Source organism: Equus quagga, chromosome 5, assembly GCF_021613505.1.
Source record: "Equus quagga isolate Etosha38 chromosome 5, UCLA_HA_Equagga_1.0, whole genome shotgun sequence".
In the NCBI taxonomy this organism is placed as follows: domain Eukaryota; kingdom Metazoa; phylum Chordata; class Mammalia; order Perissodactyla; family Equidae; genus Equus; species Equus quagga.
The window spans coordinates 59183383-59199455 of NC_060271.1; the positions used below are offsets into that span (position 1 = coordinate 59183383).

The window sequence follows — 16073 nt, forward strand, 5'->3', positions numbered from 1 at the left end:
TATTTTCCCAGACACAGCTTCTCTGAAGTTCAGAACACAGCAGCCACAGAAAGGAATTTCCAGAACAATCCCCTGCTCCATCGCTGCAAAGCATGCCCTCCCTCCTTCACCCCCACCCCATGCCTACCTCCACGGAGCACCCCCCCGCAGTGCTCCATCAACCTTTGTGTATCCCCCACCACACTGTACATCCCATGATGGAAGGACCAGGCTTACATTCATCTGCACATCCCAGTTCGCCTGGCACACGATTTGTACTTAATGTGAGAAAAAAGGAGGAAGGGAGGTGAGACCTGGGGGCAGTAACATTTTCTTACCTGGTGGAAAACTAGAAAGGGCCATTTGTTTTTGACCACAGCTAAGTGGGTGAACTAACTTTTCCTAATGTTGTTATGTTATAAGGAAGTAGAGAAGCATGATATCTGTAGAATGAGGAATTGAGCTTTATTTTTCCTTTATATCAGTTTAGAGCTCTTCTTATGTGCCAGGCATGCCCTTGGTTAATCCACCCAACAACCCTATGACTACCATTATTCCCATATTATAGATGAGGAAACTGAGGCTCAGCCAGGTGAAGTAACTTGCCCAAAGTTACCTAACATGTAATAGCGGCAAGTCTGGATTAAAACATTTCTCTGCATGACTCTAGAACCTGCCCCATTCAGCCGCTAAAAAACAAATACAAAAAAAACAAGAAGGCATTCATTACTCGGTCTATAGCAGATCCAGTCAACTGACCAAGCCGATTTCCAAGCAATTGCCGGCCATTTTGTCTTGAGATTTCTTAGTTTGATTAAGTCAGGGGAAGAAGCCAGTTAAGGCACTGGCTGAAAGTACAGAGAAGGTAATTTGCACTAATGTGCTATCCATTTATTTGATTCTTAGTTGATTTGTTCAAATTCTCCAGACTTAGAAGATGTAGCTGAACTTTCTCAAACAAATGCTTGAAAAATATTGCTGTAAAATCTCATTATAAGAGATGCCTGATATAACATTTATCTCTTTTTACTGACTTCCTGCTCATGCCCTGCCCACAGCCCATATTAATGCTTAATTTGGTAACAGGAAGACAGCAAATTTTGATAAAGAAATCATCACGATTAATAAATGGTTTTTCAACTGCTTTCCATTTTGCTATCACTCTTTTGAATAAAAAGACATACTCCTGATAGGGCGTGTATATGAAGCTATGGCACTTGAATAACCGTACAATGTGAAATCATTTTAATAAGATTTGACACATTTTCTGAGTGTTGGGGTGGTTTTTATTTTTGTTTAAAAACGAATTTGAAACATATTAGAATATAGGGCGGGAAAAGACATGAGAAATCATCTAGCCCAAACCCTACTGCCACAACCACCATTTTAAAGACAAGGAAACTGAGACCCATGGCAATGGACAGGTGTGGAAAAAAGTTAGAGATTCGCCAACATCCAGTTGGGTGAAATTTGGGCCTTGGACCTCCTGATCCTTGAGTCAAATCTCCTCCACTACACAGCACTCCTGCTCTGTTCTGACATCGCTTGGGTTGGGGTGGGGGGCCACCTGTCCACACTGGGTGGAGATGAAACCTAACACTGCTCTGAGGTGTCATGCAAGGATTTCAGAACCTCTATATAAAGGTGAATATGTGGCCTCCTTAAGCCAATCATTATTAAATCATTAAATTATGAATTCTCTTTGCTTAAAAATAAAATCCTAACATAATCACACTAGGTGATTCTTTTCACTAAAAGAAACCTCACAAAGCATTGCAGAAAGAAGTGTCAAGGAGAGCGAGCAGGACATCTCCAGGGCTGGGGAAAACAGGAGGTTTGGCAAGCTCACTTATTGTCGCCTTCCTTCTCTCCGTTGTACCACCAGTCCATGATCAAGGACTCCGAATAAAGGTTCTGCACCTTCTCCAGGTCACTGCGTCCCTGCTCTATTTCCTTAATCAGAAGTGTCAGATCTTCATTCTGCCAAAATGAGAAGTGAGTACAGTATGAAATTGTATAAAAGAGCTCAAATTTCAAACATTTCTAACAGAAAACCAACTGTATCAGGAAAAGAGGAATCCAAAGGATTTCATGCAGTTCTTTTGTTATTCCATTTTTAAACAGCTTTGTTGAGGTATAATTCACATACAATAAACTGAATGTATGTAAAATGTACAACTTGAACGGTTTCAACATTCACATCCATGAAATCATCATTGCAATCAAGGCAAAATAAACATCAAAATAAAATCAAATAAACATATCCATCACCCCCAAAAGTTTCCTTGTGCCTCACTGTAAATCTGCCCTCCCCCAAAACTGCTCTCCCCGATTTCCAAGAAACTACTCCTCTGCTTTCTGTCTACATTAGTTTTCTATTTTCTAGAATTTTATAAAAATGGAGTCACACAATATGTACTCTTTTTTTGTCTAGCTTCCTTCACTCATATAATTATTTTGAGGTTCACCCATGTTGTAGCATGGATTGACAGTTCATTCATTTTTATTGCTGAGTAGTATTATATTGTATACTGAATACCAAAATTTAGTCACCTGTTGATGGACATTTGAGTTGTTTCCAGTTTGGGCTATTATAAATAAAGCTATGAACCTTTGTATACAAGTCTTTGTTTGGACATCGACTTTCACTTCTCTGGGGTAAATATCTAGGAGTGGGATGATTGGATCATGTGGCTAGTGATGTTAAACTATTAAAGAAACTACCAAACTCTTTTCCAGGATGGTTGCACTAGTTTACATTCCCACCAGAAATGTATGAGAGTTCCAGTTCCTTCACATCCTTGTAAACACTTGGTATGGTCAGTCGTTTTAATTTTAACCATTCTAACAGCTATGAAGTGGTATCTCGTGGTTTTAATTTGTATTTCCCTAATGACTAATGACATTAAGCGTCTTTTCACGTTCTTATTTGTCATGCATATATCTTCTTTGGTGACATGTCTGTTCAAATCTTTTGCCCATTTTTTAGTTTCCTTATCATTGAGTTTTAAGAGATCTTTATATATTCTGGATACAAGTCCTTTATTAGCTATGCAATTTGAAAATATTTTCTCCCAGTCTACAGCTTGTCTTTTCATTATCTTAGCATTAGCTTTTAAAGAGAAACTTTTAATTTTGATCACGTCCATTTATCAATTTGTTCTTATATACATCATGCTTTTGATATCCTATTAAATTTTTTTGGTCTAATAAGGTCACAAAAGGTTTTTTTGTATGTTCTCTTCTAGAAGGAGAAAAACCTAGGTTTTACATTTAGGTCCATGTATCATTTGGAGTTAATTTTTGAATAAGGAGTGCAATATGGATCAAAGTTCATTTTTTGCGTATGGATAGTCAATTGTTCCAACACCATTTCTTGGGGGAAAAAACTACAACTATCCTTTCTTAACTGAATTGTCTTTGCACCTTTGTTGAAAATCATTTGTCCACACATGTGTCAGTCTACCTCTGGTCTCTCTCTTCTGTTTCATTGATCTATATATCTAACTTTGATTCTGATTACTATGGTTTTATAATAAGTCTTGAAATCAGGTAGTTAGTTATCAACTTCATTTTTCTTTTTCAAAGTTGCTTTGGCTATTTTAAATCCTTTGCATTTCTATAGAATCAGTTAGTCAAGTTTTACTCTCAAAAGCCTGTTTGGATTTTGACTGGGATTTTAATGAGTCTATAGATCAATTGAGAGAATGGACGTCTTACCATTTTCTCTAATGTTTTACTGTTTTCAATTTGATTAATTCACGCTCTTATCTTTCATTTCCTTCTTTCTGCTTGCTTTGGGTTTATTTTATTGCTCTTGTTCTAGTTTCTTGGGGATGGAACTCAGATTGTTGATTCAAGTCCTTTCCTTGTTTCCAATATAAGTAGTGCTAGAAATTTCACTCCCAACACTGTTTTAGCTACATTCCGCATAGTTACATAGTTTGTTATGTGGTATTTTTGTTTTCATTCAGTTCTAAGTATTTTTTATTTCCTTTCAGACTTCCTCTTTGACCCATGATTATTTAGGACTGTGTTGTTTAAATTCCATGTGTTTGGATATCTTCCTGCTATCTTTCTATTGTTAATTTCTAGTTTGATTCCACCATGGTCAGAGAACAAACTCTGTGTGATTTCAGTTCTTTTAAATGAGTTGAGGCTTGTTTTATGGCCCACTGTATGGTCCATCTTGGTAACATTTCACGAGTACTAGGAAAAAAACTGTGTTCGGCTGTTGTGGTGGGAGTGTTTGACCTATGTCAACTAGATCCTGTTGGTTGATTATGTTGTTCAGATCTTCTCTATCCTTGCTGATTTTGTATCTAATGACTCTCTCAGTTGCTGGGAGGGAAGCATCGAGGTCTCCAACTATAACTTTGTGCTTGTCTCTTTCTCCTTTCAGCTCTATCAGTTTTTGCTTTGTATAATCTAAGGCTGTCTTGGTTTGTGCACACACATTTAGGACCTTTATATCTTCCTTGTGGATTCATCCTTTTATTACGTATGTATGCAAATTTTTTGCTCTGAAGTCTACTTTATTATTAATATAGACAGTCCACCTTTTTATTAATATTTATATGGTATGTCTTTTTCCAACCTTTTATTCAAACCTACCTATGTCATTGTACTTGACGTGAGTTTCTTGTATGCAGCATATAACTTGGTCATGTTCTTTTTTTTATTTATTTATTTTTTTTATTTTTTTAAAGATTTTATTTTTTTCCTTTTTCTCCCCAAAGCCCCCCAGTACATAGTTGTATATTCTTCATTGTGGATTCTTCTAGATGTGGCATGTGGGACGCTGCCTCAGCGTGGTTTGATGAGCAGTGCCATGTCCGCGCCCAGGATTCGAACCAACGAAACACTGGGCCGCCTGCAGCGGAGTGCGCGAACTTAACCACTCGGCCACGGGGCCAGCCCCTTGGTCATGTTCTTTTATCCACTCTGCCAATATCTGTCTTTTGATTGGTGTAATTAGACTATTTACATTTAAAGTAATTATTGCTATGTTATCACTTACTTCCGTTATTTTATTATTTGTTTTCTTTTTTTCATTGGTTTTGTTCCCCTGTTTCTCTTTTCTGGCCTTCCTTCAGGTTTCTTGAACTTTTTTTTTACAATTATATCTAGGTTGATTTGTAGTGTTTTGAATGCATCTCTTTGTATTGCTTTTGTAACGGTTTCTCTAGGTATGACAGGCATACATGTGACTTATAACAGTCTACTAGCATCAGCATTTTACTACTTTGAGGGAAATATGGAAACCTCACTTCCGTTTAGGTCTTTTTATCCTCCTCACTTCTAAATATCATTGTCTTGAGTATCAAATGGTGCTGTAATTTTTATTTCAATCATCAAATATGATTTATAAATCTCATGAGGAAAAGGACAGTCTGTTATAACTACTCATAATTTTGCTCTTTCTTTCTTCCTTCTTGATGCTCCAAGATTTCTTCTTTTATCATTTCCTTTTGCTTGAAGAACTTCCTGAAGCCAATATAAGAGTAGGTCTTCTAGCAACAAATCCTTTTAATTTTTATTTGTCTGATAATATTTTTATTTCCCCTTAATTCCTGATGGATAGTCTTTTCTGATATAAAATTTGTGGTTGATAGTTCTTTTCTTCCCACACTTGAAAAATATTGTGCCACTTCTTTTCTGGCTTTCTTGTTTTCAGATGAATCTTCTGGCAAATCAACTCTCAACTTGGTGTCATTTCTTTCAGGTTGTTTTCAAGATTTTTTCTTTGTCTTTGATTTTCAAATGTTTAACTATTATGTGTCTTAGCATGGATTTATTTGGTTTTATCCTATTTGGAGTTTCCTCAGCTTCTTGAATCTGTATGTTTATATCTCTCATAAAATTTGGGAAGTTTTCAGCTAGTATTTCCTCATGTAGTCTTTCAGTCCCATTTTCTTCCTCTTCTCCTTGGGGAATTCTGATGATACTAATGGTGGATCTTTCAATCTTTCATTATTGTCCCACAAGTCCCTGTGGTTCTGTTATTGTTGTTTTTTTCAATCTATTTTCTCTACATTGTTAAGATTGGCTGAATTCTATTGTCTGACCTCAAGTTCACTGATCCTGTCATTTCCTCTCTGCCATTGAGCCCGTTCAGTGCATTTATTTGTTATTGTATTTCTCAGTTCTATAATTTCCATTTGGAAATTTTTATAACTTCTACTTATTTGCCGAGATTTTCTATTTTTCACTTGTCTCCAGATAATTCGTAATTGATCGTTGAAGCATTTTTATGGCAGGTTCTTTAAAATCCTTGCAAGTAATTTCAGCATCTGATTAATCTCTGTGCTGTCATCATGTGATTGTCTTTTCTCATTCAAGTTGCAGTTTTCTTGGTTCTTGATATGATGGGTGACCTTTTAATGTATCCTAGACTTTCTGTCCATTGTGTTAGAAGACTCTGGGCCCTATTTAAATCTTTTATTTTAGCTGATAGTCGCTCTGTTTAAATTTAGCATGTGAGACTTCTCCCATTTGTTGTTCCAATGGCAGTTTGATTTTCAGAGCCTTTTTGATATTATTTTGGTCTTCTTTATTACTCTGGTGTCAATGGGGCTCCTGCTGGTCCCTGCTGGTGCTGCCTGAGGGTGGAGCAGGGGTTTCCCCCAATCAGGCTGCCAGGTGTTTCTTGGTGCCTCTATTGCTGTCCCCCCAGGCATCCCTGTGTCACTAGGCAGGGTAGGAGGGTCCCTAGCCCACAGGGACAAAGAATTCTTCTGGAATGGGCCACTGGCTCTGGCTGGGTCCCTCTTGCCTGTTCTTCCCACTCACTGTGGTATCTCTGGGCAGAGGAGGAGAGTCTCAGATCTGCAGGGACAAAGGGGTCTCCAAGACTAGCCCACCTGTGGCTGTGTCACTTTGGGTAGTACTGCCCACCTACCCCTGTAAATCTGTTTTTATAGAACACTTTTTATGTGTTTGGGGACTTTTATAGCTAAATTTCACTTTCATTTGGGCACAACTGTGTATCTGTTTTTTTTTTCCACCTATTTTTGTCAAGGCGAGCTGTTACAGTGGCCAGAGTCATGAGTTCAGTTCTCTTTTTGTGGGACAGTTATCTCCACTTTGTTCACAGACAGAGCTCCTAAGGGTAGGGGATTAACAGTGTACTAAGTTACTAAGTTACCCCACATAACCCTGCCTCCTTTGGTCTTATTGACTCTGGATGGGGGTAGAGGCTCAGCTCTCCACTGGGGAAGGACCACAGTGCGGTGAGTCCCGTTTCACACTACCTCAATTATTGTTATGCCACTGGGTGTTGTGAAGGCTCAGCTCTCCACCAACCTTGACTGACACCAGGGATGGGGGAAAGTGGAGAGTTGCTTATCCCTAACTCACACTTCCTTTCTCATTTTCATTGATGCTGGGTGTTTGTGGAAACTCAGCTCCCTGCTGAGTCCCATTGACATGAGAACTGTGGTGAAGCATAATTGTGAATGGACTGTCCCCACATTGCCTTAAGTCTTGGGGCTACCTGGAGGGGTAGAGGCCTAGCTTGCTGCTGGACTCCATGGACACTCTCCCAGTGGGGGAATCAAAGGAGTGCTTACTTCTGCTGGAGGGGGTGACGGATAATCAGCTTCCGTCTCAATCTTCTGATGCTACCTCAGCACAGGATTTGGAGTATCATGTGCTTCTTCCCAGTAGGATTTGCAGAATCAGCTTTCCATCCAGACCTATTCACACTACTCCAGCCGAGAAGTCAGAGCATTGCCACCTGCTTCCACTATGCGGGGGATGGAAGATTAGCTCTCTGGTTAGCTCTACTTATACCACCTGGCAGAGGGATCAGTACACCATCACTTGCTTCCATGGAGCAGGAGGGTGGTGTGGAAGATCAGCTCCCTGTTCAGCTCCCAGTGAAATCCTGGGGAAGCGGGTGCAGTTTTTCCGTTGGTGTATGGCTGGAGTAGGGCCAGTATTGGCAAAGTGGTTTGTTATTGTTAGACCACCCTCTTTCCAGTCCTTTGTCTAGGGGCAATAGGCTTTTCTTGTGTCATTTTTTTGTTTGTGCCTGTTAGAGTTTCCAGGTTGGAGGCTTCACAGTGCCCTATCTGAGACAGATGGAAGGTGATAACAAAATCCTCAGGACTCATTACCACGTTATTCCTAAGCATCCCACCTTCTTTCCATCTTTCAGAGTCTTCCTATGCTTGTTTTTGTGAGTGAGTTTTATGTCCAGGGCTTTTTAGCTGTAAGATGGAGGACCTAGGAGGAACAGGGCTACTCCATTATTGCTGGAACTGGAAGTCTCTCCAGTTATTTATCTTATAATTAATTTAAATAACAAGGAAAAGCTCTTACATATTCACCCATGCAGTTACCATATCCTTTGCTCTTCATTCCGTAGTGCAGATCTGTATTTCCATCTACTACGATTTTCCTTCTGCCCACAGCACTCCCTTTACTATTTCTTGTACGTCCAGTTTATTGGTGATGAAGTCTTTCAGTTTTCATATACCTTTAGAAGTCTTTATTTCACTTTCCTTTTTGAAAGATATTTTCACTGTATATAGATTCCACACTGACAGTATTTTTTCTTTCAGTACTTTAAAAATGTCACTCCACTGTTTTCTTACTTGCATTGTTTCTGATGAGAACTCTGCTGTTATTGTTATCTTTGTTCCTCTGTACATAATATGTCTTCTTTCACCCTCTTCTTTTAAGATTTTCTCTTTGACACTGATTGTGATGTGACTTGGTATGGCTTTCTTCATGTTTCTTGTGCTTGGGGTTCATTGAGTTTCTTGGATCTGTAGGTTTATAGGTTTAATCCAATTTGTAAAATTCCTGGCCACTATTGCTTAACTATACATTTATTAGTCTACTTAAATTTTTCCACAGCTCACTGACACCCTGTTCTCTGTTTTTTGGTTTTAGTTCTTTCTTCTCTGTGTTACATTTTGGATAGTTTCTATTGCTGACTTGCAGTTTACTAATCTTTTTTTCTGCAATGTCTGATCTGCTGTTCATCCCATTCCATGTATTTTTCATCTCATACATTGTAGTTATCATATTTAAAAGCTGGATTTGTGTCTTAGTTGTATTTTCCATGTCTCTCCCTAACTTTTTGAACATATCAAATACAGTTATAATAACTGTTTTAATGCTCTAATACAAACATCTGAGTCAGTTATGGGTATGTTTTAATTTTCCTATTTGCTTTTTCTCCTCATTATGGGCCTATATTTTCCTGCTTCTTTGCATACCTGGTACTATTTAAATGGATGCTAGAAATTGTTGATTTTACTTTGTTGAGTGGTGGCTATTTTTGCTTTCCTACTATTATTCTTGGGGTTTGTTCAGGGATGCAGTTAAGTTCCTTGGAAACAGACTGATCTTTCAGGTCTTGCATTTAAGATTTCCTAGACAGAACTGGAGCAGCATTTGGTTGTTCCCACTACTCAGGCAAGACCCTTCTGTATACTCTACCCAACGTCAATAGGATTATAAGGTTTTCCAGTCCAGCTGATGGGAGTTGTCACTATTCCCTGCCCTGTGTGAGCTCAAAATACTGTTCCCTCTAATCCTTTTGGATGATTCATTCCCCAGACTCCCGCAGTTTCCTCACATGCAAGCACTGATCAGTAATCTGACTTGTCCTGGATTTAAAGTCACTCCTCAGGACAGACAATAAGACGAAAAACACATTCTCTAGAAGGGCATTCTTGAAACGCATATCCTCAGGCCAAGATTGGAGGATTGGAGAAAAGAATTTTGCTTACTTTCTCCCAATAGAATGAATTGCTTTATCAGATGGTCACATGGTTATATAGTCTGAGAAGTCAAGAGACAACTACCTAGCATCTGAAGTTTTTGAAAGTTTCCCCAAAATGTCTGCAAACGGTAGTGGTTAACAACCTTCATGTATGGACACCTGGGGATGCTTGTTAAAAATACAGATTCCTCAAGTTTGGCAAAATGTTGATAATTGTTGAATTTGATTTATGGGTATATGAGGGGTCCATATACTCTTCTACTTTAGCGTATATTTGAACAATAAATGTTATTATTCAAATAAACGTTCCATAATAAAAAGCTCAGAAAAGAAACAAAATATATTAATTAAGATTCCTGGGCCTCTATGCCTAGAGCCTGACTTAGTAGCTCTGAAGTGGGACCCTGGAATCTGCATTTTCACAAGTGCCCTAGCTCAGGTGGTCCTTGGATCACATTTTTCAGTACACTCATTGTCAAATGATCCATTTGCTCAACTTAGTTGTCTTTGTGGTTGCTGTTTTCCCAACTAAGGCATTGTCCATGGGCATCCAGCCTGGAAAGCTCAAATAAGTGAACACTCTCTTCTCAGCTCTTAAACTCTTACCTGAACAGCCTCTGAAGGACAAGGATCCTTGCAGCCAAAATCATAAGAATGGAACTGTCCTCCAGTCAAAGCAGCAAGCTCTTTCAAAAATCCATTTGCAATCTCATCATTATAATTGAAGGAGATGGTGTAAATAGGAATTTTCTGAAAAACTTTCACTTGGTCTATAACCATTTCAAGTGGCTGAAATGATATGTTTTGAGGGGAGAAAAGGGAGATGGAAAGAGAGAAGAAGAGAAAGAAAAAAATAAGACATGAAAATCCTTAGTATTTGCTACAGATCGTGAAATTCTCAACTAGTAATTCCTTACACAGTGGTGAATGACTTCTCGGAAAGGTGTCAATTCAATTCAATAAACAAAGCAAACACTGCCAGATGGTGAGAGTATGAAGACCAACAACACAGCCCTTGCCCTCTGAGGGCTCACAATTTGGTGGGAAAAGAATCTGAAAGAAAGATTTGACTAACCAAATCACTCAATTTTAGGTGCACCTAAGCCTGGAGTCCACCCTTTTGAAGTGTTGGGCTATACTTGAGGGCACTTAAAGTACTAGGGTCATGGGTGGAACATCCTGTCTATTGGGATTCAACAGAGTGAGGCCACTGGATCTTGATGGCTTCCAAAGCATCTACTCCAAAGGAGCAATTTCCAGCTCAGACAGGCCATGGTGAACGTGTCCCCCACAGAGTAAAAGAGGAGACATTTATTAAGGGTCCTTCCATGTGCTAGGAACCCTACTGGGGACAGAATATCCCAGTTGATCCTCACAACCATCTCACGAGGTAGTTTTGGAAGGACTGATAGTTGCCTACCTAATACCCATTCCTCTCCTCCTTTTTTACTATCAGAGCTCTGGTTTTTTTTTCATGGCAACAATGTGCCCAGTTAAAAACAAACAAACAAACAACACATACACACATAAAAACATCTTCTGATACTTTTTGCAGTTAGGAGTGGTCATGTGACCCAATTCTGTCCATTGAGATATAGGTAGAAGTTCCAGGGGAGAGAGCCCTTTCCTCTAATAAAAAGATGAAGACTTAACAAAAAAAGCTAATGTCCTTCCTTTTCCCACCCCCAAACCCTGGAAAATGGACACTCTACCTAGAAGCGGAACGGCCATCTTGTGACCAAGAGGGTGGAAGTCATATACAAAGAAGATGGATCATGAAGATAAAAAGAAGCTGTTTTCTGGGACTCATCCTTAAGTAGCTGTATAACCTAGACTACCTACCCCTGGGCTTCCTTTCAGTAGGAATATAAATGTTTCCATTGTTTCAGCCATCATTTGTCTGCTCTTCTGCTTTTTCCCCAGTAGTATGCAACTCTAATCAGCACAGTAGGTATGGGCTCCACTTACAGATAGACAAATCGATGCTCAGAAAGATTTCCTAGGGTCGTCAAGCTCTTAAGTGGTAAGAATGGAATTCGAAGACAATTTTTGTACTAGAAGCAATACCAGATTGTTTGTCTCCCTGGTTTGCAATAAAAACTGTCTCTTGGTAACGACTGACTCTTAGTAAATATTACTGACTCTCAGGAAAGATTAATTGATAAATTCCCCTGCCGCCTCTCCATGACCGCCACCACAGCCCAGCTGAGAACCTTCAGAAACTTCCTCTGATTGTCCTTCCCTGACTTTCTCTGCATTTCTCAGTGCTAGGAGTCCCTCTTTGATTGACCAAATTTGCTGGCTCCCTCAGCCAGTCCCCACTCTCCACTTCCAGCTCTATCCTTTGGCCTTTAACCCTTCCAATATTTTTCCTGAGTCCTGGGGAAGGCAAGGTGATGAGGGAGAGAGGACTCTGGACTCATCACTGGCTGGCCTTGGGAAGCTCATACACTGCCCAGGGAGGCGGCCAGTTGAGTGGTCCCTCAGGGTCTGATCTCATTGCATCCACCACTTACGCACAGCCTCAGTCTCTGGCTCCGGCTCCAGCCTTGAGCTTGCCCTGGCCTTAAGCCATCTTTCCTCCTTTCTTCTTTTTTCTTCCCTTCTGGCCACCAGCTGGTTTCCTAACCAAACAGCAACCTAACCTAGCTAAAGTCCTGACCTCATCTCTATTGTCAACTGTAAGGACAGAGCAAAGCCCTCTCTGCTGCCTCCCCTGTCTTCCACCTAAGTTCCATTTCTGAGCATTTACTGTGTACTAGGCAATAAGAGCTCTGCTTGTGCTCTCTCCCTGCATCCTTCCTACAACCCTCTGAGGTAGGTACCATCAGCATCCTTATTTCTTACCAGGAACTCCTGGCCACTGCCCCTCAGTCCCATATACCAGACTGGAGATGTTAGACCTAAATTCTGTTAATTTGATAAATAAGTTTTAGCCAGGAACTACTCCTATACTGACTTACAGCTGAGATATATGGGAAGGCAAAGAAACTAACACTGATTTAATACTGACCATGAGTGTGCCAGGGACTGTGGGTAGCATTTTCATATGCTACCTGACACTATTTCATATATTTATTTGCTCATTGCCTATCTCCCCATAGAACATAAGTTTCACCGAAAGCAGGCACCTTGTCTATCTTGCTTACCACTGTATCCCAGACTGATAGCCTGGCACGTAAAAGGTGCTCAGTAAACATCTGTAGAATGCATTCATGGGAACATCATCTCATCTACTCACAGCAACCCTGTGAGGAGGGAGCATTAGCACTAAGCCACAGATGAGGAAATTCACATTAGAGGACACTTGCCCAAGGTCATTCAGATGGGCATGCTGGGGATGATCTTCTAACCCCGGTCTCTATCTCTAAAGCTATTTCCATCATTCCATAGAGCCAAAGAGAGCGCAAGCATGAGATAGTCTGTTACGTGTACTGTTGTGAGCCTCTCACCCGCACCCACCCCAGATAGTGTTTGCTAAACTGAAGTCCTAGAGCCCAATGTGGTGTTGGAGAGCTTGGCAGAGGGTGGAGGTGCACCTTGATTGCAGAAGGAGCTCCAGCCCTGCGATGGGAAATAGCCATTCCTGTCCTCCTGTCCCTCCACCCTCCAGGGATTCCTTTATTGCCTTATGTCCTCACAATTTTGAAGAGTAGACTCAGAACACTGAAGTAAAACTTTCGCCACCGCAGCCTGACTAAGCCTGACTCTTTCCAGCCACTTACTCTAGTAGCTCCGCTGGGCTGTGGAGTGTGGTGGGCCACTCCCTGTGTAGCTCCTGTGTAACACTGAGGAAGCCCTGCTCAGCCCAGGACTCCTGAGTACGTTCTCCACAGGGGCCCTTCAATCCCTAAGACGAGGCCAAGCAGCATACCTGAGAGAACGCCCAGTTCCCTCTTCTCTGAGTCTAAACAGATGTGCATCCAGATGTCCCTTTCACCACAGAAGTCAACCTGGGGTGGCAAGAGAGGCAGGGGTGTGTTCTCCTAACTGCCTGAAGGATTTGTGTGCAGGTGGCTCACCTGGTGCCTTCCCCACGTCCCCACCCATAGCATACCCCATGATAGGCTTCATCCATTCATTTTTATTTAGAATGATGCAGAAGCCTTCCTCAAATCCACTTTCTTGATTCCTGCCAGGGCGAGCCCCTAACTTCAAAGAAGTCCCAAAATGACTGCAGCCAAAGATGTGCTGGGCTGCTCCCGGCACAGGCCCGGCAGTGTCCATGCACACTTACAGGTGTCCACCAAAGGACACCCATCGGTTCCATCTTAATGAAGACTAATATTACTAGAACTCTTTTAACTTGATTAATTTTAAAAACTTGCCTTGCTATATAATTCTGCCCTGGACATTTAATCAACAGGCAGTAAGTTGGTGTCTATGATATTGAATCCTGAACAGCATCTCTGGTCTTCCAAGTATAAATTCTGCTGAGTATTAGGAATAATAACATTGGCCTTACACAGCAGGTCCTACAAAGTCAGTGAAAACTCAAAAACCAATAGAGATTTCTTAGTGTCTCAATGTCCCCTACATAGAGTGTGAATAGCAAATATTCATCTACTTTTCTGAGAGAATCTGAGGGATAATGCAAAATAAATAGACTGCATGTAGGAAAAAGCCCGATAGAAATATGACATGCCTAAGTAAGAGTTTTTAAATTACTTTTGGGGTAATTTGCATATTTCTGATTCCAACTATCACCCGTATCCCTGGTTCTTCATCTTTAAGTGGACCGCAGGCCCTCTGAGAATCTGGTGAATGCTATTGATCTTCTCCCCAGAGACATATATGAAGCCATTTTGTATATACTCTTGGGAGATTCTGGACCCTCGGAAGTCTATGACGGATTGGAGATCAAGAACCCTTCTCAATACACTGCCAGAAGGAGTGTTACTTGGTACATCCTCTTTGGGAGGCTATTTGGCAGTATCCTTCAAAACATATACCTTTTGACCAAGTCCACTTCTTAGAATTTACACTTCAGATATGCTCATACATGTGCAAGATGATACACGTGCATGGTTACTTTTGCAACGTTGTGTATAACATGAAAATTGAAAACAATCTAAATGTCCGTCTCCACAGGACATGGCTAAATAGCCATGTGATGGGATAGTAGGAAACAATGAAAAAAGTGAGGAAGCTCTTTATGAAATGATATTAAACAATCTCCAAGGTATATTGTTTTATTAATACAGGTGCAGGATTGTGTGTATAATATGCCACCATTTATATATTCTAAAAGGAAATATATATGTAAATACACATCTGCTTGCATGACAAACTATCTCTGAAAGAAGATACAAGAAACTGGTAACACACATTGCCTCTTAAGTGGTGAACAAAAGGTGGGAGGGGAATTTTCTCTATATGTCCTTTTGTACCTTTGTAATTTGTACCATGTGAATGTACTACTATTCAAAAATTAAATAAACAAAATTAATTTTTATGGTAGAAGTTTTATTAAATCTATATAGTAAAATATGATATAGTTATTGAGAATGATGTTTCTACAGAATTTCTGATGACTTGGAAAAACTGTGTGTATTAGACGAAAAGAAAGCAGAACGCAAAATTGAGTTATGAACGATTTAAGTTTTCTTCTTTCTTATGCTTATGTGCGTATCTGTATTTTCTAAACTGCAATAAAATCAGTAAGAATTTATTAAAAATAAAAAGATCCCTATCCAAACGACTTTCAAATCAGAATCTCCATCCCACATCTTCTCCAGACACTAGCCTATTTCTAGGGGATTCTGGACATCCATGAACGACAGGCGCCCAAACTCAGCATCCTCCACCAGCACACCCAAGCCTGTTCCTGTTTTAAATTTAAATTTAAATCAGTTAATAACAATTGTTATAAGCCAGCAATCAGCCACCTTGACCCCTTTCTCCTTTGCTCCCACCTTCTCCTCACTCCACCCTCCCCTCCTCCCAAATTGGCCACCAAGTCCTTTGTTGCTACTTGTCTTAACTCATCTCTGAAGAGAGTCCCCTTCTTCCCAATTCTGCTGCTCCTACCTGAGGTGGGCCCTGACCAGCTCTCATCGAGATCTAGTCTTTCCCTGGCACTACAGAGGCATATTTCTAAAATACAGGTGGACGGGACCACCTGCTCCTCTGAGCCCTCATCGCGGCAAAGCCCATCCTTTCCATGTGGTGGTCAAGGACCTTCATGATCTCCCCCAACCTAACTTTTGAGCCTCAGCCCTGACACTCTCCCATCATTGCCCTCAGATTATTGCTCTGAGCAGCCCACATATTTTCATGCCTCTGTTCCTTCTACCCAGGATACCAGCAATCTCCTCTGTTGAGAAAATTCCTTCTCCTCTTTCTAGACACAGCT

The 16073-nt window shown here is 40.4% G+C and overlaps 1 protein-coding gene across 7 annotated transcripts in view; it reads right to left on the reverse strand.

Moving 5' to 3' along the window:
* The window catches only part of VWA3B (von Willebrand factor A domain containing 3B), a 189442-nt gene that overhangs the window by 74959 nt on the left and 98410 nt on the right, over nucleotides 1-16073 (reverse strand). For all 7 annotated transcript variants that reach the window (XM_046660379.1, XM_046660380.1, XM_046660378.1 and 4 more), the window contains exons 14-15: nucleotides 10325-10507; nucleotides 1829-1959 (exon numbers count right to left, since the gene is read on the reverse strand). In XM_046660379.1, coding sequence (XP_046516335.1) covers nucleotides 1829-1959; nucleotides 10325-10507 — 314 coding nt within the window. The remainder of the gene's footprint in view (nucleotides 1-1828; nucleotides 1960-10324; nucleotides 10508-16073) is intronic.